Source organism: Cryphonectria parasitica, assembly GCF_011745365.1.
Source record: "Cryphonectria parasitica EP155 unplaced genomic scaffold M406scaffold_7, whole genome shotgun sequence".
Classification (NCBI taxonomy): Eukaryota; Fungi; Ascomycota; class Sordariomycetes; order Diaporthales; family Cryphonectriaceae; genus Cryphonectria; species Cryphonectria parasitica.
The window spans coordinates 145,730-171,541 of NW_024468915.1; the positions used below are offsets into that span (position 1 = coordinate 145,730).

The window sequence follows — 25,812 nt, forward strand, 5'->3', positions numbered from 1 at the left end:
CAGTTAAAATATGGAGCGCTATAACAATAGTGTTGGGGCTAAGCTGATAATGAAAAGTGGGGGAACCCAAGTTTGCATGAAAATAGGAGCAAAGGCTAACCTACAATCAGCCTCAACTTTAACATAAAGTTAGGAAGTAAAAAGGACTATGCATATTATGTGGACCTATTACATCAGGATTGCAACTCAAAAATCATGTTGTGACTGATAAATTTGAGATGATATTAGCATGGAGTGTAACATGTTGGGAGCGCATATGGACAGGCCGAGGCAACAACAGGCTTCCTCCCCTCATTTTACATACACTGTGGCGTTCGGTGAAACTGCTATGGTGCATGGCAAGTATGTGTGTCTTTAACAGCCTCTCACTAATCCCGATATTTGGGACAGTTTTGCAAATGAGTACATAAGCATCCCTTTAGCTGCTTTTTGCATCACTTCCTTCCCATTTATCAATATCACTTGTTTCAGCAGCAACTCAAAACAATAACGCTTCAAAAAAACAACAACATGGCCTCATTATGGGCATCACAACCTCTGAAAACCATATACACGATTTTGATTCTTCTCATAATTCTACCACAAGCAATTATGCTCTTCACCTTCATCTCATAAAACCTCTCTACCCTGAATGTAAGCAGCTCTCTGATAGACTTCTCGCATTTACTCTGAAATATATCTGTCCCCCCCCCCCCCCTTTTCTCCCCAGGAGTCACTTCAGGACTACAAATCTGACAAGTCTTAGGGAGCGCCAAGATGAGCCCTGCTAGCACCTTGCTGAACGTTTTCTTTCAATACTCTGTGGTGACGCAGTCCCGACATGTTCTTGACGACAAGCTTGAAAAGGCTAAGGAGAGGATGGTCGAGATCAAGCCACCAGCTATGGAGTTGTTCTACAATGCATTAGCTCCTACAACTCTTGTCAAGCCAGCTCCTGTCAAAGGAGTCTGGCTGCCCAGCTCGCCTCCCAACATCACGAGCGAGTTGGAAAAAGCGAAAGTCATTCTTCACTTCCCCGGTGGCGCCTTTGTTATAGCGTTCGGCCATGAGACCTCAGGACGACCAGCAACAGAGATATTGACCAAATATTTGCAGGCGAACAGAGTTCTTTGGGCTCAATATCGCCTTGCATCCAACAATCAGACTTGCTTTCCAGCTGCACTACAGGATGCCCTCACCTACTATCACCACCTTTTGTCTTTGGGCATAAACTCCAAGAACATTGTTCTATCTGGCGACTCAGCTGGTGGTAACATTGTTCTTGCACTCATGCGATACCCCGAGTCTGCACAAGCATCAGAGCTGCCTCTACCTGGCAGCGCTATTGTTTTCTCGCCTTGGGTTCACGTTACTTCACATGCTGCTAAAGATTATGAAGCATGCAGTAATATCAAGGCTGATATTTTGAGTGGGTCATTGTTGCAATGGGGTGCTGCATCATATTTACCATCTGAGCAACTTTCAAGAGAAACGGAAGCTTACATCTCACCACTACACCATCCTTTCAGAACATCGGCTGGGGAGGCTGAATCCTTCTTTGAGCATATCAAAAGCTTTTCTGCCGGTATGAAAGAGATGAATGGTGACAGAGTGCGTTTCCACGCAGCACCAAAAGCACCGCATGACTTTCTGCTATATTATGATGCATTTGGCATGAAGGATGAGCTTGTCACTGCAGTTGACAAAGCTTGTGAGTTCTTTGATGAAAGAAAATGAACTGAACATGTACACTCTACAGCTGGATTTTTACCTAGTTTTCTTACTTATGAAAAGTAATCAGGAAGTGCGAGCATACATGACTTATGGACTACTTGCGAGCTACTTTGATTTTGTCTAGGAATGATAATAAAGAATTCAATGCACTGCTAGAATATTCAATACATTTCTATAGTTTGCGAAAAGCTATAAGAGAAGGACATTGAATAACACAATTTCATCAATTTCGGCAAGTGGTTGCATTACATCATAAACTTGTAGTAAACATAAAATTTCAGCTTCAGCTCAGCTCGCAAAAATCTTTTGTGTATTTTAGGAATTCTCAAACTCCTACAGTGCTTAGTACACTGGGCTGTATCTTGACACCCACGAGTCGTAAGTCGGTGAGCATGAGTTGCTGCAGCTGGCGCTTTCTGATACCCTCATTGCCTAGGTCCACAATAGGAAGCACTATAGCATTATTGAAAAAGTTTTCGAAAGGTTGATCGGCATCGTACGCTGTGCTATTAGGCATCCAAGGAAATTAGCTAGTCAGCAAGTGTTCGAGATTATCTGTCCTCACTGGAGCAAGTGCAGAAATAGAAAGCCAATACTTACATTCCTACTGTTTGGCTGGCATCCGTAGCTGTCTGTACCACAGCTTCACTGGAATAGACCTTGACGCCAACAGCCATCTCCCTGTGTGTGTCGTAACACCCTGGCCCATTTTCTAGCTCGTGAGCAGCTTCCTTCCAGATCATAGCACGACAGGCTTCAGTCTGTATCTTGAAACCGGGAAGCGGGTCAGCGAACGCCTACCGCTCGAAGAGCTGCACGACACCACAGCGGTCATCACACTTCGCAAAAGCCAAAGCTGCGTTGAAGGCCGTCCGCAACAAATCGGGCCTCATCACGGTAACGGGGACAGCGCTGGCATCAAAAGTGGCTATGGCGACGTCAGCACCTTGGCCCGGCGGGCAGAGCACATTTCTGGCGGGCACGCAGACGTTGTTGTAGCGGATATGTGGGCTTGAGATAGACGGGAGGCCGACTGTGGTGATGTGCCGGATCGTCTCGAATGCCCCTAGCGCGCTAGCATCGATATCTGCGCGCGTCACTAGGAGAATGATGATCGCGTCCTTCGGGTCGTTCTCATCCCTTGAGGAGGGCGGGTTGATGATGTCCCGACACACGACGCATGACGGGTCGGTGCCTTTGAAATCCCCCCTGGCCGAGTTGGTCGCCCAGAGCTTCTTCCCCTTGAGCTCCCAGTACTTGCCATCATTGACGAGCCGAGCGGTGGTTCTGAGCCCCAGGGCACTCTTTTCGAGGAAGTTGGCGACGCCGCCCGGCTCGCTGAGAACGAAAGAGGCTTACGGGGCGCCTTCGCCGCTCGTGAAAGTCTCGAGAAAGCGCCGTGTTGCAGGGTTCTGACCTATATTCAGTAGCGTAACGCCCAAGCCCGTCGTGAGAATGGTAAGTGCCGCCAATAGCTCTACTAACAAACACTCCTATGCGAGATTCTCGCCTCATTCATGTCAATCAACAGCTAGCTTTTATTTCTCAATCTGCCCATCTTACCTCGATTATAATCACGGCCTCCGTCAACGATTCGCCGGTTCCCACAAGCAACGGCGCAATCTAGCCCTTGACGAGGCCGTTATTTATAATCGCCCGGTAGAGCTCCTGCTGGGACTTGGACCGCTGTTACTGGTCCGCGTGCTTGAGGTATTCGGAGCGTGCAGGCAGGAGCTCGTTCTGGGCAAATCAGGCGGCAACGGCTCTTGCGGAACCCTCGGACGGATGTTGTTCAGCCCTCGGAGTTCGCTCTTGTCCTTCGCCTTTGTGTCTTCTTGGTAGACTGAGATGAATAAGACAGCAGCCAGGTTATCATTCTGATGGAGAACCTATATTCTAAACCTCACGACCTTGAGTTACCATTCATTAGTATCGGCCGCTGCTAACAACAGTAAAAGTCTGGTTCTCGTCCGTAGACTCAATACAGAATTCCATTGACAAGAAGCTTCCTCGTATCAAACATGCTTTCATTAGGATGATATAGCAGCTCATATTGAAAGAGCGAAAGTAATTTGTGTTGCCTTTTCTTGTTCACTCATATGCTATCTAACGTGAAGGTTCTATACACCGCTGATGTAACAGACTTTCCACCATACAAACCTTATACGCGATGCTTGAGTTTTCCTCCCAGACTTTAAGATATTTCAGACCTAACCAGATAGCGTTCTGACCTTTGGGATGCTGCGCTGCGGCTAACTCAGGAACTTGAAATGTAGCAGCCAGCATCATAGTTAGATAGAAGACACCAGTCATGGTTTCCAGAAGCATCAAGTGTCGATTGTGCATTAGAGGTTCGGCAGAATAGATACTCAAGACAGCATAGTGGATCGACTTCATTGCTCCGCGAACTGTGCTTGCGTATTCACTCTCCGAGGGATGCCAATCTACCAGATCGCGGCTTGTGAGTAGCCGCAAAACATACGGCCAATGCAGAATTGTCTGCAAAGCGTAGAATTGTGTCCGGAGGAAGGCTTTATGTGGGTCAAGATGTGGGAGTAAGCGGATTTCCTCTAGATTTTGGGACTCGTGGCCCGGAAGGTGAAGCGGAAATGCAACAGGAGCGGCCAGGGTGGCATGCCACCCCAAGATCTGGTTCGATATCTCGTCGACAACCAACGGTGCGAAAACCGTAAAAGTGTTGTTGGAATTGATGCCATTCCGCGGGTTGGAATAGATGCGTCGGAGCGCAATTTCGGACAGGAACCAAAACATGCCGGGCTCGTCGTAATTACTGAGCGGTAGCGGGACATCGTCCACCCAGTTCTGCAAAAGGTGTCCACTTCGTGATACGTAAGGTTGCAGCTCGAGCTCAATCAAGTAGCAGGCCCAAAGCGCGCGATGGCATTGCTCACGAGCCGGACTGTTCTCTGGAAACAGCTTTGGAAGTGAAAGCAAAATAGTGACCTTGGACGAGGCTGCTTGAATGGCCTTATGAGCTTGTAGCGGTCTCAGCCAATGGAGCCAGCAGAATGCTTCGAAGATGTGACATTGGACCAAGAGAAGGGTATTGGCTGAGCGTTGTTCAGCGTCGAGAAGGCGACATCCAGCTTGGAAATAATCAGAACCAGGCAAATTTTCGTCATTGGTATAATGGCTCTGCCTGGAGATCTCGCCTAAAGCTAGCATGAAAAGCGCCAGCGATGCTTCAAGGCCGTTATCTTCAAACTTTTTTTCGACGTTACGTTCAATAATTGCAGCGCAGTCGTGTTGTTCGATTATGGGACAAAATGGCAGCGCTTCTGTGATGAAGGAACGCTGCAGCTGCCAACATTTCCAAGAACTTAGGTCAAGTTCGTGGATGTCCTTGCAAGGGTTTGAGAATAGGCTGTCTCCTTGTTGCATTAGCATCTCAAGCTGCTCCTCGGTGTTATCGAGACACAGAGGCTCCAGAGCCGCAGGACAAGCCTGCCCTGCAAGCCGAGCAAGATTGTTGAGATGAATGCCATACTCGAACTGGACAACCGGAGTTGGATGTTGGGAAAGAGTTGCGTCCGGTGTCTCGTGACGAATAGGAGGTCTAGGAGCGTGATAAGGACTTGATCGGTCCCGAAGGTCCCGCGATAATAATTGCTCGATGCGTTGTAGTCGGCACACGATGTCTTCGTTATAGTCTACTTTATCTTTGTCTTCATGTGTGCGCCTTATAACATAGATTCAGTTGATATGTCAAGACCAGGAATGCCTATTCATTTGAAGCAAAATCACTCACACATCTGCCGGCTGTCTTCTATAGACACATTCGATGCCGAGCTGAGAGCAAAAAGAACACGCTGGACGAGCTGCATCGCATCTCGTGCGTCTGGATCGGCACACTTCGCAAGCAACCGCAACCCGCTTCTTGGGGTATCTAATCTTGTTTCGCCGCTTTGGTGGTGGAGACCGTTCGTCTTGAACATCTTCAGAGGTATTGTCGCCTTCCATGAGGGAGTTGTGTTACTGGATTATGAAGTTCAATAAACACTGTAAAGTGAGCAAGTATGTCCAGCGGAGTCTCGGTTTGTAAACCGAGGAAAGAGCGGAGAGCGTTCCATTCGAATTATGATAGCCATGAAATCTTTCCGGCCTAGTAATGTACCTATTCCACGTGCCTGCCTTGGACCCGTGCTTAGAAGTATGGGGATGTACCGCGGAGTCTCGGTTCACCAACCGAGGAGAAAGCGGAGAGAGTTGCATTCGGGACAGTGATAGCCACATAACCTTCCCCGCGAACTAATGCACCCCAGAGTAGGGCTGCCGCCTACAGTCCAGATTTGTGGGGCTTGTTGAGAAGGAACGGATTTTCCAGATAAGGTACAGCAGGCTTTGAGATGAGATCTTGCATCCTCTATAGTTTTTGCTATCAGGAGCTTCATCGCACCACAACTTCCAATCTTCCAAAATTCTTTCAGAACAGCCGTGCCCTTGATAGCAGAACAAAATGCAACACAATGTTAATTGGAACGAAATTCAACCTTCAAACAAGTGGCTGATACTCTCAAAGCAAAAGAGGTTTGCGCTATGGGCACTCTACACATCAATCGGCTCCATGATGCTGGGTAAGTCCCCTAAGTCTCCTCCTTTGATCAAAGCTCACAGTTGCAAAAGGCTTTGATTTTGGAATAGCCGGGACAGCGACCGCAATGCCTGCCTTTCAACGGGTCATGGGTAGACCTTGGCCGTCTGAAGCCTCGGGCTATTTGATTCCGGCAACTGTATTCAAATTCTCCATTCTTGTATAGTTTATATGGAAGAACTGATGATGTATTTCTTCAGATTCAGTCTGCATGGACAGCTTGTTCAACCGCTGGCGAGATTCTCGGCGTGCTCGTCTCAGGACATATCATGGATCGGATCGGGAGAAAGCACACAATTCTGAGTATTCAATACTCCCCCACCCCCTCCCTCGGGACCCCTCGCCCCCAAAGTTCCCGGAGACTTAGATCTGACTTACAATAGTTGGGTCCTTATTCACTGCCATCGGAGTCGCTATGCAAGTTGCAAGCCACGAGTGGAAGCTTTTCCTGGGTGGTAGGCTGGTCAATGGTATGTGTAATAGCTGTCTAAACTACTGATGCTTTTTCCCGAGATCTCACAGCGTACACAGGGGTCGGTTTCGGCATCGTCTATGTCATTGCTCCCGTATGGATCGGAGAGAACGTACGCCCTGAACTTCGCGGTCTTTTCCTATGCATTATGAACGGCTCTATTGTCTTTGCTCAATTTGTGCTGGCGTAAGTCTATACTGGGATGGATGAGGGTTTCTTTGAACATGACTGATCGAATCAGACTCATCGCATACGGAACAGATAAGCTTCAAGGAACATGGTCGTATCAAACCCTCGTTGTCCTCCAATTCGCCTTTGTGGCTGCTCTTCTCTTGGGATACCCATTCTTCCCCGAGTCGCCGTATCTCTTATTGAAGAAGTGTCAAGAAGAAAGGGCCCGAAAATCATTGACACGTATACACGGTAGCAAAGACCAAGCGCTGATCGATGCGGAGTTGTCGCGTATGAAGGAATCGATTGAAGTAAGCGCAGGTCTCGAGGCTGTCGCTGGAATGGATGGGCCACCAATTATCCAAGTATGGAAGAAGTCCAATTTGGTATGCCTTCCCCCACGTTTGATGAATACTGTCCAGGCTCTAATATGCCTCACAGAAACGCACACTCATCTCTCTCTTGCCACCTATGGCTCAACAATTCATTGGAGCTGCTTTCGTCATCAGTAAGGTTTGCCGACATGTCGTTCATCCGCAGAGCAACTAATCGTAAACCTAGCCTATGTTACATATTTTTTGAGTCTCCTGGGCGTTAAAGATTACTTTACGGTCTCCGTTGCACTCTACGTGATTATGCTAGTCAGCAATCTGAGCGCCTTCCCTCTCATTGAGGTAGCTGGGAGGCGTCCGTTGCTATTGTATGGGATGATAGCTTTGACAGTAATCGAACTAGTACGTCTTTCCTCTATGTCAGCCCGCAAAGCGCTGATCATGCTGATCATAATTGTTTTAGATTATGGGGATAATGGGCTGCATATCCAGCTCAGCAGCTCTTTGGGTTATTCTTGTTTGTATCTTTCTCTGGTAATGTCGATTCCTCCCGTGTCGTTGAGTGAAGTTCAGAGAATTGACATCACTGCAGGGCACTTGTCTACCAAGTCAGTATCGGAGCTGTGGGTTTCGCTTTAGCTTCGGAGGTTGCTTCGCCTCCTCTAAGACCCGTAACGTTATCATTGGTGGGCATTACTCAAGGTCTGAGGTACGTTTAAAGAACATTAGTCCCAACACACTTCTGATGTACATTGACTTCTCATACCTCACAGTGGTTGGATTATCGGCTTTGTCACTCCGTACATGATTAACCCGGACGCCGGGAACCTCGGCGCAAAAGTGGGGTTCGTTTTTGCTGGGTTAGGGATTCCTCTGTGTATCACCTTCTATTTCGCCATCCCGGAAACACTCGGTCTAAGCTTTGCTGATGTGAGTTGTTATGATAAAAGCCTGATATCGCATTGAAGCTTACTATTTCCGTAGATGGATTATCTCTTTGCTGAGAAGGTCAGCCCAAGACACTTTCAGAAAGCCATTAGTGAACACCGTCGACTCATTGATCATCTAGAGCTGGTTGATCAAGACTCAAAGGCTCATGAGGCAACAGTTATTCACCTTAATTAGCCTGGACGTTTTTGTAAATTGCCCCCAAATACTTAGCTAGTTACATTCTGGTACACGAGTGAAGTTCTTTGAAACATCAGGATGCATTTTCTAAAGGTTTCACAAGAGGCTTCATATTGGTAAACGAGGAGGGTGCAACAGACGTATCTTCATTCGCAACAGCTCAGGCTCTGATTTTGGGCTTCGCTATGTTAAGACGTGTCATTCAGCAGCAAGGAAATATTGACATAGCTTCTTAGTCCCGGTGTCCTATACTTGTTAAATAAATTAAAAAAAACCAAACCAACTCTGGTTCGATCTTTATGTTAACTCCTTGTTGCTCCTACACTTCGAATGAAAATAATACAAGTGAGAAATGAGCACAAAGACCTATAGGTAACTCGTACACTTAGAATGATTATAGGAGTTTACAAGAAGCATCTCATGGCTTTATTACTATCAATACTTAGGTGTTCTCTTGACCTGACGTATCCGCCTCGAAAACGTAACCCATTCCAATCCCTTTAGGCAGCATGCTCAAATATCCCTTGTTAGAACTACTAAAGTTGGGATTGAACTTGACCTCCTTGTGATCGAGGTCTTCAGCCACAAAATGTGCATTGTACACGACCGGGCTATTTTCTCGGGCAGCCCAGGTTCTCATAAGCTCCTCAGCAGAAGCAGGAACAACCACCTTGGCTGGGCATTGGTACCACCAAGGTGTGTGAACAAAAGCCAGCATAATCCGAGCCTCGGTGGCAGGATTCGCCAGGCCGGCATGCCACAGTCGCAGGTCGCGTATGACCACTGATCCTTTCTCGACAGTGGGCTGAATAGGTGGAGCCCATGCCCGTCGTTCTTCGAGCAGCCTGTCACGGATGCCGAAATCCAACTCCAATGTTTTGTCATACTCAGCCCCGTTCTCAGTCTGGCGGCAGTTGCGGTGATCGCGGAACGAAGTGTCGCGGTGAGAACCAAGCCAGAGCTCCGTTGACCCATTGGCCGGAGAGACATTGCAGAGATAGTAGTTTGTCACGATGGCGAAGGGAAACATAGCATGGTTGAAGGTTAAATCCGCGTGAACACGCTGGCGCGCACCGCTGAAGCCTCCCAGGGCAGTGTTCCCGTTGACATAGTTCACCCGTGGACTGGGACCCATGACAGCAGAGATAACAGTACAGGCGGGCTCGTTAGCCCAGATGTCGGTATACATCAGGTCGGACTTTAGGGGCGGGCCCTGGGACATGTTGCCTGTGGGTTTGCCATCGCTCGAGTTCTAGAACAGATTAAGTTTTCATTCCTAACTGCTAGTACGTTCATGGCCGTCTGAGAACTCACATCGTTAAAATGCGTCGTTGGAAGCTTGGCCATGGCCTCAGCTTCGCTGCTGAGGATCGAGTTCAGCTTATCAATATGTTCGACATCCACAGCATTCTCTAGGACCACTAGACCGTCGCGATGCATTGCAGACACTGCTGCGCCGACATGCTCCTCGGTAATTCTGCCCGAGGTGCGCTCTCCATCACTGAGTTTGATAATGACTGGTTTCTGAAATTCGTAATGAGTCTTTGCAGGAGACATATTGCACTATTGGTGCATAGAGTGATCTTAGGTTTCGTCACCTCCGTTTTCAATTATTAGCTAACTCGCAAAGCGGCAGGTCTTTATAGGGAATGAATACTTTGCTTGAAAGGAGTTCTCGGTTGCCGAGCGACTTTTGGCCTCGCTTGATCGCCTATGTGAGTATTATCGGTTGCTCAACCGAGCTTCCGATCCGCACCTTGCGGCAATAATTAAATCCGTGTCACACCGCCAGAAGTATAAATCCCGATGCGGTTCTCAAATGTATCTTGTTATTCAAGCCAACGAATTCCACATTTTGAGACGTTATTTGCTTCTCACTAAGAACAGCTGTCCTCGTATTTGTTGAGCAGAAGATCCCACAAGATGTCCACCATGATCAGAATTGCACTCCTCGGTGCAGGCAACTTTGTACGCGATGGTGAGGACAGAAAAGAATCCAATAGTAATTAATCGCAAGTCTGCTAACAGGATCTATCAGAGCATTTGCCAGCTATCCAAGCTTGCGACGTATTTGACCTCAAGGCCGTCTACTCACGCTCACAAGCCTCCGCTCAAGCTGTAGCGTCCGAAGCAAAGTCTCCGGTAGATATATACTATGACAGCCCAGAAATGCAGGGTGTTTCTCTAGAAGACTTGCTACAAAGGAAAGACATATCGGCTGTCATCGTCTGTCTGCCGATCATTATCCAGCCAGATGTTATCCGGAAAGCGATTGAGGCAGGCAAACACGTTCTCAGCGAGAAACCCATCGCTAAGGATCTCGCAACTGGTGTTTCTCTGCTGGATTGGTACAGATCACAAAGCAATCCACCTATCTGGAGCGTCGCGGAGAACTTTCGATTTATCAAGCCTCTGGAGTATGGCGCGGAGAAGCTGAGAGAGATTGGAGGGCAGGTGGTGACATTCCGCTCCAACTTCTATACATTAATTAAGGATGATGATAAGTATTTCAATACGGAATGTAAGCAGACTTTGAAGTTTATACATTGGGTTGCTGGAAAAACTTGCTGATATCTACTAGGGCGCAAGGTTCCTCAATACCAAGGTGGCTTCCTCCTTGACGGCGGCGTGCACTTCGTGGCGGGGCTGAGATATATGCTAGCGGCTGTGGGCGAAGATATCAAATACTTAGCTGCGTTTACCAGTCTGCAGAAGAAAAAACTTCCGCCAGTTGACACTCTGCACGGAGTAGCGAAGACACAAAACGGCGCCGGAATCCTCTGCCTCTCCTATGGAACCGAGTACAAGTCTGGAGTCGAGCTCGAGGTAGGCTGACATTTCCAATTTGTGAGAGGCAAGATATTGCGATTAACTATATATAGGTCGTTACCGACAACGGTTCCGTGACGTGGAACGGGCCGACAGTGACCATTACGATGAAGTCTAGCAGTGGAGAAAAGGCGGAGCAGTCGAAGGATTTCTCGTACGACTCGGGTGTCACAGCTGAGGTTGCGGCTTTTGGACACAGTATAAACGCTGGTAAAGCTGATCCACGACAGACGCCTATAGAAGCGCTGAAGGACTTGGAAGCACTTCAAAAACTTCTTCTATCAGGAGAATCTAATGGACATGTACAAAGTGTCGAGCTCTAGATTTCTTTGTTTCTCCTTTGCGACTTCTCGCTACGTACTAGAATCCTGGCAATAAATAATCAGCACTGCTAGAATACAATAGTGCAGAAGCAAAGCGTACCGTACCAGTACTAAAGTACTGGAAATCTTGACTGCTCGGATACTGTACAAACTTCTATGCTCTGCACTAGTAAGTTGATGACTCCAACTCTCATCGAAGGTTTTGCTCCTATTTATTTTATCCCGCACTCCCCCAGGGCTTCACCCTCGCGAAATCAGTCTGCTGTAATTGTACTTACTCCCATTATTCAAATTAGTGTACTGTCCACCTTCAACGTGCTCAACGATCTGATGTTAATCGTCTTTCCTATCCCAATCTTGATCAAATCCCAAATGCCACTGCGGATCAGATTGATTCTGGTAGCCACTTTCACTACCGCAGTATTGTAAGTATTACACCCTGCGTGAAAACATACTACTTGTGATGCCTTACTCACCGTGATTACCGCAATGGTCGTCTACATGATGCATTTCAACGCTCCGGCCATCAACGCATCAGGTGCGCTATCAACGGAGGCAAGTAAGCAATTTTATTGCAAAGTGTCCTAATTTTTGCTCATCGGCACCTCCTAATTTGCTTGGTGACAGTACTGGGTGTGCAGATAGTCATCTGGTCAGGCCTAGAGATGAACATTGCCTTCGCATGTGGGTCTGTGCCGGCCGTCAAACCGTTGTTGTCCTTGCTCTTTCCCTCGCTCAACTTCAAGACCCGCCATTACGCGAAGCAGAGAGCGCAAAAGCTCGTTAGGGACAGCCAAAATCAAGATTCGCCTTCGCACCCCAGCTCCGCCAAGTCCTTGTACCCCCTCAACTCCTTGCGAAAGTACGGGCAAAGCCTGGACGATAGCCTTTCGAGAACAACGCGCAACGACATGGAACTCGAGCTGATCCAAGCCCAGAATGCCATTATCGTGGAGCGGTCAGTCGAACAAGGCACGGAACTAGGAACAGTAGAAGACTACAACAGGAGGTTTCCTGGCCTGCCAGCCTGGGATACCGAATGTGGGCGGACGCTGTGAGTTATGCCAGCGGGGGGGGGGGGTATCATGCCACTGACTGGGTTTCACCACTCTGAATGGCAACCCCCCCGCCCTTCCCGCCCCCATAAGAATGAACTTCACATCTCCAAAAGCGCCCCAGGGTGGTATTTCATGTTTTTGGTAAATGTAAGTCCAATGATGTGGTGTTGTGCATCCTGATAACCAAAGCCCGATGGAGCATACGTTCGGGCAAGCTTAGACTGTTAAGTATTTTTCATACATACATACATACATACATACATACATATGCCACACTCAAGATCGACTTCGCTGGACACAGTCATCGCGCCGCCTCTGTCCTCAGTGTGACTCTAACAGACATCCATGCAGCATTAAATTTTGTATGTCAAGTGTACGTGCTTGTATTTTTGGATTTCTTCAAGCCAATATGGCGCTTCCTGTAAAGGGGAATTTTCTATTTGAGCGAATTCAAAATGAGCCTTCCTGGAGACTGCTCGGGTGATATCCCTTTCGTTCACAGAGAAAACCTCTTGCAGCTTCTCGAGCTTTGCTCTCAGGCCATGACAGAGATCTGGGCCCAAGATCGGTCTAGTCTCAGACCAGTGAACATTGTTCCGGAAACACAAATAGAAGCGCCTTCAAATGCCCATGGCTCCTGTCAATCAAGCAATCTCGCTGTTCTTAGAATTGCGCCGGCACCTGGACTGCCGATGAGGAGCGAGAAGGAAATCATGCCAACCAAGGAACGCAATAATCATGATCGTTGCTTTGCTCTGAGCGGAGATGAAGCAGAACAATATAAGGCTAGTGGTAAATGCACAGGGGGTGACGGTATTGAACGAACCGATTCTATCAGAGCGTTGGGAATGACTTGGCCACAGCAAGAGCCGACGTTGAGGATGGGCACGAAGTAGAACGACAGTTCGGTGTCTAGTATGTTTTGATCTTCGGCGTAGAAGGATACAAAGATGATGAAGATAGTGGTGCCTATCATACCAAGGAAAATTGTAGCAACGAAATTCATGTAGGGTATGTCAGTGAAAGCGGTCGAATCAATGAAACCGCGTGGCTTCTGCGGCTTGACGCGGATTCGCATCATCATCAAAGGGATCGTGGCCAAGTGTTGAATTGCTGGCGCCGCGGGTTCCCTTCCGGGTAGCTTCTGTGCCACTGTTTCGTGTTGGATGGGTCATAACACGGCTATACCCGCATCTCAGACAGAGAGCGGGCCCGACAGCGTGCTTGAACGAGCATGAGACGAAGTAATCATGGCTCCCCCGACCCCCACGGGCACGCACAGAGCGAGTCAGAAAGGAGATTCCGATTCGCCGCGCGATAGTTACAAATTGTTGAGTACTCAATTCTGTGCTGGTGTCCAAGCACCTCGGTCGTTCAACCTTTGTTGTCGGCCACAATCTCCACAGTTCGTGTTAGATGACGGTACTCCCGATTACGGGCCCGGGGCACATGCTACCATTTGGGACAGAGCACGTGTCAAGCATTTTGTGCATAGGCATATGCATAGTTGTGGGCACTTGCGAGCTATGGTCTCCGATTGCAGATTGGCATAGTCCAATACAGGATATTGATGAACAGACTATAACGCTATCATATTTCAATCTCACAAGTCACATGCCAGGCCACAATGTATGACTTGTAGTGATGAAAGTTTATCTAGGTTTGTAAATCTTCAACTGTCATAACCCTTGGAGCCGCGCTCAACCAAATCTTCAATCAGGTTTAATACTTCGTTTCCGACAATCGGATCAGACTTATGCTTGCCTTCCTTGGAGGCTCTCGAACGCCTTAAAGCGTTGGTTTTTCTGCACTTTGGCCTTTCTTCTAGGCCTCGCGCTGCCGAAGCATTTTCCCTTGATGCCTTATACTAGCAACGTTAGGCAGGTGAGGATTGTCGCCTCCCTTGTCTGGAATGGAAGCTTTGTCTAATATTCCGGCTTGTATCATCTCATATACGCTCGGGTGGATTTCTGCATCTAGAGGCAAGTCACGGGGCGCTCCTAGATTGGGTGGATACCTAACAGGTATCCAGCGGCCTCTGATTAGCTCAAGGCGCGTGAAAAGTGGCAGAAGCTCTGCAGAAGAACATAAATTATATGTAATAATCATTAGCTAGCCGCTATAATATATTTACTTCAGAATGTTTCAATCTATGATAGCATAATGACGACAACTTACCGATAATCCACCACAGAAACACGTAGAGGAGCCCCACGCCGCCTCCGCGTCTCAGCATATCATGTGGCTGGTTTGTACGCCGGCGAACCTCAAAAGCCGTGGTCTCTGCCTCCTCCTTTCCTGGGAATTTGTTCTCCGATTCGACAATGTTAACCACGTAAGGAGAGTTGAATGAGAGTTTGCGGGTCGAACCCGGCAGATTTAGCACTTCTTGGATCATCCAGAAGAGAGGCGTGTCGGATAGGAGGTGTCTTTGCCCGTGTTGAAGGTCCCATCCTCCTCCCACATCGGCATGATTGCCAGCGAACCAGACTTCCTTAAGGTCAACAGGCGGGCCATCTTTGTCGACATGGAACAGTGCCGGTTTGAACTTGAGGCGCCGCTCATGGATGGAGACAGCATGCCGAATGTGTCGAGCTGCTGGGCTGGCCATGTATCGGTACGACTTTCGATGGCGGGGAATCTCAAACTGGCCCACGCTGTTGACACAGTCGAAGAGTCCGAGAAAGTGGACGGCAGCTCCTGGACGGCAGAAGGCTGCCTTGAACTTGACCATGTAGCTCCTCAGAGCCTTGTCTTTGTCGGCCTGTGGCTCGTTCCCACGTGAATTCTGGAAGTTGCTGAACGTTTCCCATGCGAACGGGACCATCTCTTCGTTGCCCTTGGACAAGAGGCCGATCTCGTGCACCATCTCTGCCAGGAAGCGAGCTGTGTAGGCTCCGCGCGAGAAGCCGAAGATGTAAATATGATCGTCCTTCTCGTAGTGACGCATGATAAACTTATAGCCTGCCAGAACATGGTCTTCGAAGGATACCCCGATAGCTTGGTCCAATGTAGTGATGAAGAAAGGCTTGGCAGCTGACCAGAACCGCAAGAGAGCTTTGGTAGGTGATTCGTCTAACATATGTCCCAATGCCAGCTGGTTGATAACGCAGTCGTCAATACAGATGGTCCGCGCGGTCAAGATTGAAAGGTGTCACCTGAGTCTCATGAGACTTACGCTGGTAGTAGTGGTATTGCCCCGGAGTATCTCTGAGGAGCATCTGGTAGAGCTTCACAATGTTCGTGTCCTTCTCGGCTCCTTCGAAGCGATTGCCAGTCCCATCAAAACATAGCACAATGCGCCGAGGGCTCGCGAAGAACTCCACGTTAGAAATCACGGATGGAGTCATGGTGGCAACAATGTATGAACTCGTGCAAGAGAGGATAAGTCTAGAGTAGCAAGAACAAAGTTTTGTTTACAGCTCATATGATTAGCAAGACCGGTTGATTTTTACAGCCATATCTCAAGCTCCATGCGTCTCCAATGTCTGACTGGAACTGATCCGCATGTTAGAATCTCAGCTGTAGCCACACTGCCCCATCTCAACAAATTTTGTTGAGATGTTCACCCGTTGATCCAGTCGGCTCCAGTATTTCCTGCGAACCGTATGATCACTGTACGCGCCGATGCGCATATGCTACCACCTGCCACATCTGCAATAAATAGTTCAGAACGATAATGAAGAATTAAACCTCATCCAATAAACGACAACACATCGTGCATACATGTTTAGAGCTAATCAATAATCGAGTAACTTATCTATTAGTAAGAATAATCGTGGAGAATAAGCTCAGCAGCAAGGAGCAGAATACGAGCTGGCTAACTCGGCCCCATCAGAACGAATTGATGTGGCAGGAGCTTGTCATTTTCATGCATACAGACTATCTCATGTTGACATTCTCAGCTGGAATTTGTTCGGTTAAAATTCATAGAACAAGCATGGCGGCAGGGAGCAGAATATGAGCTGGCTAACTCGGCTCTATCGAAATTGACTCTTACACTTCATAGTGATCTGAGCATCTCAACAGATTTTCTGCAGTAACAACAAAAGCATTCGAACCTAAGTGGTTGATGCATTTGAACAGTGTATATCGGTTGCGCAAGACCTGGGAGGCAGCTTTCACATGCGAGCTTCTAAGTTCCCTAGACTGATTATATATAACACATCTTAACCTGAAATATCAGTAAAAGAAATTTCTGTTGCATAATCGTCTACATTCTGATTACCAACAAGCACTTCACCATGGCAAGCTGGTTCAAGCCCCCATCTTGTCAGTTCGTCGTCAATCCCAAGACCAAGTCTCGCACTTTCACGTGTTCCTGGGACCCTCTCATCTTTCGTTCAAGGCAGAAAGGATGGACGTACATCAACGTTCAGTGGTTTTCGTCCAGCACGATCATCATCATCATGCTGGTTTTCTTGTTGTGTTCTGTTTTATACATGCTGATCACCGGGATTATTGAAAGATGCCGTGCAGCAAAAAATAAAAGTTGCACTAAGAGGCCATGCAAAGCCACACTGGCGGCCCTGGAGAGCATCCGTGACACTACGCCTGGCATTTTCGCTCGGCTGAGTCACTATTTTGATCGCAGAGCCATTGCCCAGCGTGAGGATGACGAGAAGTTCCAGGCGGGAGAGCCGTATGGCGATCCTCAGGTGGTTTCCACGAGCCTAGCAGAGAACCTTCGCGCGGTTGGTCTCAAGGCCCATCCTAAAGACCTCCAGACCATGATAGAGAGGTTCAGGCACAGAGGAAAACCCGTCAACGACCGACAGATGGAGGTAAGTTGGGCCAGCAACTGATGGTCATTTAAGGTTTCTCTCAAACCACATTGCTAATAGCGCAATGATCCTTCCAGATGGAGAAGATGATCGCCATCACATCTTCGTTGCCGCGCCACTCAACGACGCGCAAGAAGTTGACTGGGTTTATCGTCGATACCCTATAGTCCAGCCTACAACACCCGCCTTTAAGTTACCTGGGGAATAATTTCCAGTATCGAACAGCAGATGGGAGCTACAACGTACGTACAGCTTGATGGAGAGTCAGGCAGATCTTACCTGCGAAGAAAGTGCTGACAGTCATCATACTGTAGAATCCTCTTGTGCCAGACTTAGGAAGAGCCGGAAGCCACTATGCCAGAACAGTGCCAAAGATCAAGTCGATCCACGGGGTGCCTCCAGATCCTGGGCTCCTCTTTGATCGTGCGTTTCTACTCACTCACATAAACCTGCCTACGCCGTGCTAATATACACGTCCACACCAGTACTTATGGCCCGGACGGACACCTCGTTTAAAGAGAATCCTGCTGGCATTTCATCTGTTCTCTTCTATCATGCTTCTATCATCATACACGGTATGCACTAAACCCTTCCCCCCTCAAGAAAAGAATACACCCCCATTTTTCAGATAGGAGATCGTACATAACTACTTTACTGATATTGTCTCACATCCAGACGTATTTCGGTCGAACAGGTTCGACAGTGACATCTCCGACACATCTTCCTACCTTGACCTGGCACCCTTATATGGATCAAGCCGTGAGGACCAATTGAGGGTCCGAACGATGGAGTGTGGTCTACTGAAGCCTGACACGTTCCACGAGCGTAGGCTCCTAGGCCAGCCACCCGGCATCAACGTCATTCTTATCATGTATAACCGCTTCCACAACTACGTGGCAGACATTTTGCTCAAGATCAACGAAGGGAATCGCTTTAGCCTGCCTCCAACAAGAACAGAGGAAGAGCGGATAGAAGCGCTAGCAAAACAAGATGAGAACCTCTTCCAGACTGCGAGGCTGTAAGTAGGACACCGTCCTTGATTTTTGGCGTACCTGGCACGACAACAATTATATCAACCTCTCTGATAATGAAGCCAATTCTATCTGTAGGATCGTCGGCGGTCTTTACATCAACATCTGCCTCCATGACTATCTCCGAGGGCTCACAAATACCCTCCACTCAACAAGCGATTGGACCCTCGACCCACGCGTTGCCGTGAACAGACATTTTGATGCTGAAGGAGTTCCTCGGGGCGTGGGAAATCAAGTCTCGGCCGAGTTCAACCTGCTCTACCGATTTCACTCCACAATTTCTAAGCGAGACGAGCGGTGGCTGAACGAATTCCTACGGAGCCTATTCCCTGAGACGGACAAGCCTCTGGACCAGCTCGCACCCAACGATAACCCTAGCCCTAGCCCTAGCCCTAGCTCTAGCCCTAGGCGGAAGCTCAGCCTATCTCACGATTTCCAGGGATTTTAAAGTACTGAAAGAATTTCCCTAGTGTGCTATTCCACTTGCAAACACTGTATTCCTCGGGCAGACTATCCAGAATCAAGACTCCATCTTCTTCCCAGTAATGTGGCAGGTTAATGATGGGAACTTGGATGTCGGACGCTGGGTCATGGTCCAACTGTCCATGTTCAGCTGGCTCAGTAACCCGCGGGGCATTGCTCGACTCTGGTAGGTTTGCATTCGACATTATTAACGTGTCTCAAATGAAAGATGATCGGAAAATCTCAATGTTGTGTCAAAACTGGGTGGAGTAGGGGTGGCTTGCTAAAGATGCAGGTCATGAGAATAGGCTCATCAGGGACTATAGCGAAGTGACAATGTCGATGAAGAACTCTTGCCTCAATATATAGTAGATATCAAATCACAACAATACCTTTCATAGCCCAGGCTGGAGTCTTTCTAACCCCTGAACTGGATCCTATGATGACCACACTTCTCTAAGTAAAGTAGCAAGTACTATAGTTAAAGAGTGTAGCTGATTCTAGCAGAAGCACACATTGGGCAGCATTGACTTGTGGATTATCACAAAAGGCCTTGTCAAATAGCAATAGACAACTTGACCCCTGCCTAAGACCCAAATCAAACTAGCTTCGATAAGGTTTAGCAAACGTTTCAACAAACAACTCCAAAAACAAACTTGATTCCGCCAGAGCCTTATTCAGCTTTTATGAAAAGACAGCTATCTGGGGCCCTGATGCTGTAGGTGAAGGTTGTGTGAGTCCGACCGTTACGCAGCTATATAGGCCACAGCCGTTTCCAGTCAGCTGGAAGTAATCACTCCTTTTAGCTGTCGCATAGGTTATAAGTCCTTTCGCTTGTTCCCTGATATATAAGCTGTGCGAGGGCCAGTGAGTCACTGGCCCAGGGCCGTGCACGGCCCCTCCAGTCAGCCAACAGCCAGACCTGTTAATAGCCTCAGATAGCTGGCCTCGTGGCGTTTTTCTCTTCCTTTCTCTTTCTTCTTCAGCGCTCGGCAATACAATCTTTTTGCCCTCACACATAAGCAACTCCATAGCAAGTTCCTACTTCAGTAGGGAACAATCCAGCCCTACTTAGGAAAAAGAAAATCGTTCGAACTACCATCTGATCACATTACAAACCTGGGTATGGTCACTAAAAGGCTCACTTTCAGAAGCTCCTGCATGCCTCGCCTTGAGCCCCGGGTATGGCCAATTGAGAAAAGACTCATCTTAGAGACTGATTAATAGTCTCGCACTATATTCAGTTCAGCCTTCCTAGTCTACTCTACAGCTTGATCATCTCTAGAGTAGAGGGGGGGTGTGTAAGTCCGACCGTTATGCAGCTATATAGGCTACAGCCGTTTCCAGTCAGCTGGGAGTGGTCACTCCTTTTAGCTGTCGCATAAAGGTCACCTGCATCACCCGCGTCACCCGCGTCACCTGCTGCTGTGGGTAAAGGTCAGCTGTGGATAAAAGTCACCTGCGTCACCCGCTGCCTACCAAAATATCATCAATACATATTTCAGCTTGTTGCATTATGTTGATCATTTCCCAGATATACTATTCACCTTACAAGACTTGCACGTACTATCTTCGCTTGCTGCAGAGATGCTTGACAATTGAATGCCGCAAACCCGATCCTCCTGCACCCAGCAGCAACAGCCAGCTTCACATGTGAAAACAATAAGGCATCAATAGTAGCAGAGGCTAGGCTTTTATGTTACAGTACATATCTAGTGCAGCCGGTAGAAAAGATAATGTATTTCAGCTTCTTCCTGTGTTAATCATTTCCCAGATGTACTATTCATCTTACGAGACTTGCATACACTGTCTTCCCTTACTGCAGAGATGATTGACAACTGGATGCCGCAGACCCGATCCTCCTGCACCCAGCAGCAACAGCCAGCTTCACATGTGAGAACAATAAGACATCAATAGTAGCAGAGGCTAGGCTTTTATGTTACAGTACATATCTAGTGCAGCCGGCAAGAAAAGAAAATGTATTTCAGCTTCTTCCTGTGTTGATCATTTCCCAGATATACTAACTATTAGTCTTACACAGACTTGCATATGCTGTCTTCGCTTGCTGCGGAGATGCTTGTAAATTGAATACTGCAACCCGATTCGGTGAGAGGGTGCTTACTTCCTCGAGATACCTGATTCAGTCAATAACGATGCTCTGGTCACTTCTCTCGGAAAGCTTCTCTATGCAGGACTGAAAAGAAAATTCCTTCTTCGCAAGCTGAATTGGGTTGGCTGAACTAAAGTATTTATATCTCGAATTGCTCCTGCGAATCTTGCTCTTTCTTCCGTCCCTTTCTATCTTCTCTCTCCAACCTTTACTCTTTCATCACCGTTGAAAGTCTCTCTCACACCTACATTAGCTTTCATACATTAGCACTCACTGCTATAACGCGAAGATGGAGTACACCATCACCATCCAGAACAACACGGGTAATCCCAACGACGCGTTCCGCTACATCGCTTTCGGCTTTCCTCACGTCACGAACGCTACCCGGGGTGGTACCAGCCTACCTGTTGTCTTCTACCAGTCCCGCCCTCTCCACGACGGCGAGCCTGTGACCTTCAAAATCTCGTCGGACATCTTCGGCTTTCTCGGTAATGCCAGCCAGAGCAACGTGAGCCTGACCGCGGGTGCCAATATCTCCCTGACCACGCCGATCGCCGTCACTCTAGGAGGGCGAGCTGGCGACGGCACCGAGCTAGAAGCTCAACCGAATTCTCTGGGTGCTGGCGTCAGCTTCAAGAAAGCGGCGACCGCGCTGTCCCCGCCCGGGACCTTCTCTATCATTGTCAGCAATGCCATCAAGGACAACAACCAGCACGTGGTCGGTTTGGCCAGGAAGATCGACGGTGACTACGCACCCCTCACGGTCTTCGGGCTAAACCCCGGCCAGACGTTTGATATCACGCCCGTAGAATCTATCTACATCGCGCGCAGCAACACTACCGCCACGAACACGGTGGTCAACGAAACTGCCTTCGCTCTCAAGGCTCAGGTGGACCTGCTGTCTGACCAGCCGGCAGTCACTGTGGCAGATGATGGCAGTGGTAAAAGCTTCAACGTGCGATACCGCAACTAGGTACTCCTAACCCGGCAGATTCGGTCCGTTTCGACGAAGGGTGAGGGGTTACCTCAACATGTGAGAGGTGGCAAGTGATATCTGCTCGGGGGTGACTCTCGTTCCGCTGGCTGGGTAGATATTGTTAAGAAGAAAATTGATCCAATCAAATTCGAAGTGTTTTTTTCCAAGGATCCATGCCATTTCCACTTTCAGCTGTGACGAGTATGCATCGTAGTCAGCTATGACGAATATGTATTACCTTTTTTTTTTGCAGACTGCCAGCTTCTAGAACAATGCTCACTCGAGCCGCTATTGAATATCAAAACGATTTACTTAGTTGCAGTATGCTATGCTACGTAGCTTCGAGTATGTACCTAGTTAGGGCTAGTAGCAATCTAATTAGGGAGATGAATGTGAAATATTGACTCTTCAGCTGTGACAACTATATATCACACTGCAGACTGCCAGCCTCTTAATGTAATGCCCGCTCGAGCCGCTGTTGAATACGAGAGCAGATCATCTGGTTCAGCATGCCATGCTACGTAGCCTCGGATGCCTAACTATCCGAGCCTGGCAGTGACCTAATCAGGTGTGAAATATTGACTCTTCAGCTGCTGTTGAATACGAGAGCAGATCACCTGGTTCAGCATGCTATGCTACGTAGCTTCGGATGCCTAACTATTCGAGACTGGGAGTGATCTAATCAGGAAGATGAATGTGAAATATTGACTCTTCAGCTATAGTTAATACATATCACATTGCAGACTGCCAGCCTCTTAATGTAATGCCCGCTCGAGCCGCCGTTGAATGCGAGAGTAGATCACCTGGTTCAGCATGCTATGCTACATAGCCTCAGATGCTTTACTATCCGAGACTAACAGTGATCTAATCAGGAGAGTGAATACGAAAGTTCCCCCTCGCTTACTGGTATCTATAGGCTTACCGGATCTTGTCATGAGACTGCTGATAGACAAACACCGAGCGCGAATAAAGCGCTGTCCCTTTATCGTCCAATTCAACCCATTATCGAAACACGTAGAAGAGGGTGTGAGTTGCATAGACGAGTATTCCTCATTACCCAAGCCCCAAGAAACCGGAAAAGAGATTAACAAACTTCATGGTGATCTCGAAACCATAAGCTTTTTGCCATCAAGCGAATTGGTAAAAGTATAGTAGGCGAAGCTGATCGTCATCCAACTCCGCGCATCCAACGATGGATTCCTACACGATACGCGTAAAGAACCAATCGTCGAAAGCCCGGACATACACTGTATGCTCCGAAGAGGTTTACATTTTAGAGTCTGCCAAGAACATGCTGGTCAGCCCCATAGTTAATCCAGGAATGTCCTGTGATATTATTATCAATGACAAGTTCTATGTCTGGGCCAAGTTGACTGGTACTTCCTCTCAAAAAGTGTTCCCAGAGGCGAACATCGGAACAGCGCTCCTTCTAAGGCGGTATGGACGACAACTAGCCGTTCAGAAGATCGGACATGTCCCCGAACCCGGATGCTTCTCTATTTCTATCGATCCCAACTTTCTAGGTACGGCCCGCTCATAACAGCCTTTTACCTCCCGTCTCTCCGCCTCACTAACAAGGAAATCAGAACATGGTGTGTTTGGCCTCGGCCTCCAGGTATCGCCATCTACCGCATTCCGTCCCCTCACCACAGCCGAAGCGACCGAGGTCGAGACTTACAACATCCAGCCGAGCCGGGTCTTCGAAGTAGCCGTAAACGAGCGCTACAAAGATGGCGATGAGCTGCTTAACAGCGTACCTCCGACTTTGTCGGTTACTGTTAACTTGGATGTCGGTGCCCGATTTGTCACGGTAGTTCACAGCACTAACGACACCGCTGAGGATCTGTCCATTGAAGACCCGATAGTGATGAAGGAATTGCAGGAGGAGATGGACCGGCTGAGCAAGGAGGCAGAGGAAGAGACGAAGAGGCAGGCTGCGGCGGTGGCCGAGCAAAAAAGAAAAACTGATGAGAAGACTGCTGCCGAGAGGGCTGCTGCTGAGAGGGCCCGCCATTTTCAGAACCAAAGCTTCGTTTCGGGCCATTCCATCGCCGCTATCACATGGTCCGCATGGCATATTCGTGTGTACTTTCAAGATGGCCGAGGAGGAGTCCGTGAGTCCAGACACGATGACGGAGTCTGGATAGGTGGAGATTCGGGGAGTGTCCTGTTCACGGCCAAGATGGGGACCCCTCTATCTGTGATCAGCTGGGACAATGGCCAACAGGTAAGATTCTCAGCCTTAACGGACCCCCACGAATCTATACCCAATACATTTAGCTTATAAAGAATCTCCCAGATTCGCATTTACTATCTCTCATCCCAGGACATTCTCCAAGAATTTCGCTACTCGATAGGCTACGGCTGGTATCACGGAAAGCTGAATAGTCAAGGGATTCGAGTCGCGCCCTGTTCGAAGCTGTCAGCGATTTGCTGGCCTGTGGGCACGTCGATTCGTGTTTATTTCCAAGGGAAGTTGTTGTCCTCACACAGCGAAATTACTGTATGAGTAAGTTAGGCTAACTAAAACTAGGCCCCACGTGTTGGGCCATTCAGAAATACTGCTATTGCCGCCAAAGTGGTTGGTGTCGCGGATCATCACTGTGGAATGCCCGACCAGGCTCGGGCATTGCCGCAACGAGATGGTTCCGTGGCGCACTTGACAATATTCACAGGAATCTACATATCCGCATATACTACCAAGACGAGCAGTCATATATCAGGGAGCTGTATTGGCAGGTCGGCGGCTGGTCCATGGGTAAGCAGGACCGAAAATCCTTATAAGTGTCTGCTTCAGCTTGCTGAGATTTTGTTTAATCTATAAAGGCGGATTCAGCCAGCAGGCGCTTGACCTCACTCCTATCGCGGCATTCGCTTGGTACGATCAACAAATCAACATACGCGTGTTCTGGCAGGACAGTTGCAAGGCACTGCTCGAGTCGAAAAATGCTAATGGTTGGGCTGGTCCGTCGAATGTTGCGAACGACATCGATGAGCACTGTCCTCTCACAGCCGTGGAGCTGCAGAATGGGCAACACCATAGAATATACCTGCGAGATCAAATGGCTTTGGTGGAGAAATGTAATGGAAAGTACGGGTATCATTGGTTCAATGGGGCTTTTTTTGTAAGGTGACATTCGTGTATAATATCAGGTACAGATGACTTAGAGCAAGGTCTTATCAAATTCCAGTCTGAGTTCCGGTAATCATCTTTCCATTTCCAACCATGTTACTGAAAGAGCAATTTGGCAGATAATTACAGTCCAGCCATTTTTGCTTAATTATCACAATCCATTCACTATATAGCAGCATCCACTGCTAGCAGAGTGCTCATCTTTCTGCAACGATTTTTAACTTTTATCTTAGTAGTGTCCTTGCTTAAGTGGGCTTAGCGCATTATCTCAAGCTTTGGAGGTTCCATTGAGAACAATAGTCCAGCAATAGTGGGATGTGAATAATGCAACGGATGCCTATCCTATTCGTTCATGCTAGCAGCTGTACTCCACACCATCTCCACACAGCTCTCTACCTCTCAGCAGCAGCTACTGATGAAACTCTCAATGTGGATATTGAACTAATCTTTATATGCAGCAAGATTGCTATAGCCAATGATGATAATGTGTTCTACATATGGCCTGGAAATCTAGAGCTCAGCTCCTCACACATTGGTCTCCGCTCTGTTCTTGCAGCTAATAAAGAGATAGAAAGGGCTGACTGTGGCGATGGTTAATAGCTGCGATGAGAGCTGAAAAAGAAAAGCTTGCATGCTAGGGGATATAATGTGATCAGTGATCAGGAGATAGCTTCCCGT

At 48.1% G+C, this 25,812-nt stretch overlaps 11 protein-coding genes across 11 annotated transcripts; 7 read left to right on the top strand and 4 right to left on the bottom strand.

Annotated features, from left to right (window-relative positions):
* Nucleotides 1–858: 858 nt before the first annotated feature.
* On the top strand, nucleotides 859–1,716 carry M406DRAFT_264062 (alpha/beta-hydrolase; the record flags this gene model as incomplete). The annotated part of the gene is made up of 1 exon (XM_040917632.1): nucleotides 859–1,716. One exon carries the CDS (start codon nucleotides 859–861, stop codon nucleotides 1,714–1,716), a length of 858 nt encoding a protein of 285 aa, XP_040773085.1.
* A 242-nt stretch (nucleotides 1,717–1,958) lies between these two features.
* Nucleotides 1,959–3,232, bottom strand: M406DRAFT_332504 (uncharacterized protein; the record flags this gene model as incomplete). The annotated part of the gene is made up of 5 exons (XM_040920748.1): nucleotides 1,959–1,970; nucleotides 2,087–2,219; nucleotides 2,314–2,394; nucleotides 2,515–3,067; nucleotides 3,199–3,232. 5 exons carry the CDS (start codon nucleotides 3,230–3,232, stop codon nucleotides 1,959–1,961), a joined length of 813 nt encoding a protein of 270 aa, XP_040773086.1.
* A 587-nt stretch (nucleotides 3,233–3,819) lies between these two features.
* On the bottom strand, nucleotides 3,820–5,694 carry M406DRAFT_263248 (uncharacterized protein; the record flags this gene model as incomplete). The annotated part of the gene is made up of 2 exons (XM_040917575.1): nucleotides 3,820–5,413; nucleotides 5,483–5,694. 2 exons carry the CDS (start codon nucleotides 5,692–5,694, stop codon nucleotides 3,820–3,822), a joined length of 1,806 nt encoding a protein of 601 aa, XP_040773087.1.
* A 653-nt stretch (nucleotides 5,695–6,347) lies between these two features.
* M406DRAFT_264786 (general substrate transporter) lies at nucleotides 6,348–8,425 on the top strand (the record flags this gene model as incomplete). Its single annotated transcript, XM_040917693.1, has 11 exons — nucleotides 6,348–6,464; nucleotides 6,526–6,628; nucleotides 6,709–6,795; nucleotides 6,857–6,983; nucleotides 7,039–7,384; nucleotides 7,410–7,476; nucleotides 7,530–7,702; nucleotides 7,764–7,834; nucleotides 7,893–8,009; nucleotides 8,074–8,230; nucleotides 8,285–8,425. Coding segments are annotated over 11 exons (1,506 nt in total), but the record flags the coding sequence as incomplete, so codon positions are not given.
* Nucleotides 8,426–9,074: 649 nt separating this feature from the next.
* Nucleotides 9,075–9,946, bottom strand: M406DRAFT_232692 (uncharacterized protein; the record flags this gene model as incomplete). The annotated part of the gene is made up of 2 exons (XM_040915914.1): nucleotides 9,075–9,680; nucleotides 9,743–9,946. Coding segments are annotated over 2 exons (810 nt in total), but the record flags the coding sequence as incomplete, so codon positions are not given.
* Nucleotides 9,947–10,360: 414 nt separating this feature from the next.
* Nucleotides 10,361–11,580, top strand: M406DRAFT_264750 (NAD(P)-binding protein; the record flags this gene model as incomplete). Its single annotated transcript, XM_040917688.1, has 4 exons — nucleotides 10,361–10,406; nucleotides 10,467–10,949; nucleotides 11,010–11,254; nucleotides 11,311–11,580. 4 exons carry the CDS (start codon nucleotides 10,361–10,363, stop codon nucleotides 11,578–11,580), a joined length of 1,044 nt encoding a protein of 347 aa, XP_040773090.1.
* Nucleotides 11,581–12,069: 489 nt separating this feature from the next.
* On the top strand, nucleotides 12,070–12,638 carry M406DRAFT_332507 (uncharacterized protein; the record flags this gene model as incomplete). The annotated part of the gene is made up of 2 exons (XM_040920749.1): nucleotides 12,070–12,139; nucleotides 12,208–12,638. 2 exons carry the CDS (start codon nucleotides 12,070–12,072, stop codon nucleotides 12,636–12,638), a joined length of 501 nt encoding a protein of 166 aa, XP_040773091.1.
* Nucleotides 12,639–14,462: 1,824 nt separating this feature from the next.
* M406DRAFT_65880 (uncharacterized protein) lies at nucleotides 14,463–15,988 on the bottom strand (the record flags this gene model as incomplete). Its single annotated transcript, XM_040924953.1, has 3 exons — nucleotides 14,463–14,750; nucleotides 14,839–15,735; nucleotides 15,797–15,988. The coding sequence occupies 3 exons, from the start codon at nucleotides 15,986–15,988 to the stop codon at nucleotides 14,463–14,465; spliced, it is 1,377 nt and encodes a 458-aa protein (XP_040773092.1).
* An 894-nt stretch (nucleotides 15,989–16,882) lies between these two features.
* M406DRAFT_332509 (heme peroxidase) lies at nucleotides 16,883–18,901 on the top strand (the record flags this gene model as incomplete). Its single annotated transcript, XM_040920750.1, has 8 exons — nucleotides 16,883–16,910; nucleotides 17,154–17,422; nucleotides 17,500–17,567; nucleotides 17,616–17,664; nucleotides 17,737–17,845; nucleotides 17,908–17,997; nucleotides 18,098–18,440; nucleotides 18,532–18,901. The coding sequence occupies 8 exons, from the start codon at nucleotides 16,883–16,885 to the stop codon at nucleotides 18,899–18,901; spliced, it is 1,326 nt and encodes a 441-aa protein (XP_040773093.1).
* Nucleotides 18,902–21,242: 2,341 nt separating this feature from the next.
* Nucleotides 21,243–22,170, top strand: M406DRAFT_323436 (uncharacterized protein). Its single transcript, XM_040919770.1, has one exon. It carries the CDS (start codon nucleotides 21,315–21,317, stop codon nucleotides 21,996–21,998), a length of 684 nt encoding a protein of 227 aa, XP_040773094.1. The 5' UTR covers nucleotides 21,243–21,314; the 3' UTR covers nucleotides 21,999–22,170.
* Nucleotides 22,171–23,193: 1,023 nt separating this feature from the next.
* M406DRAFT_76195 (uncharacterized protein) lies at nucleotides 23,194–25,169 on the top strand (the record flags this gene model as incomplete). The annotated part of the gene is made up of 6 exons (XM_040925940.1): nucleotides 23,194–23,524; nucleotides 23,588–24,228; nucleotides 24,390–24,510; nucleotides 24,622–24,759; nucleotides 24,828–25,126; nucleotides 25,161–25,169. 6 exons carry the CDS (start codon nucleotides 23,194–23,196, stop codon nucleotides 25,167–25,169), a joined length of 1,539 nt encoding a protein of 512 aa, XP_040773095.1.
* Between the last annotated feature and the right edge of the window lie 643 nt (nucleotides 25,170–25,812).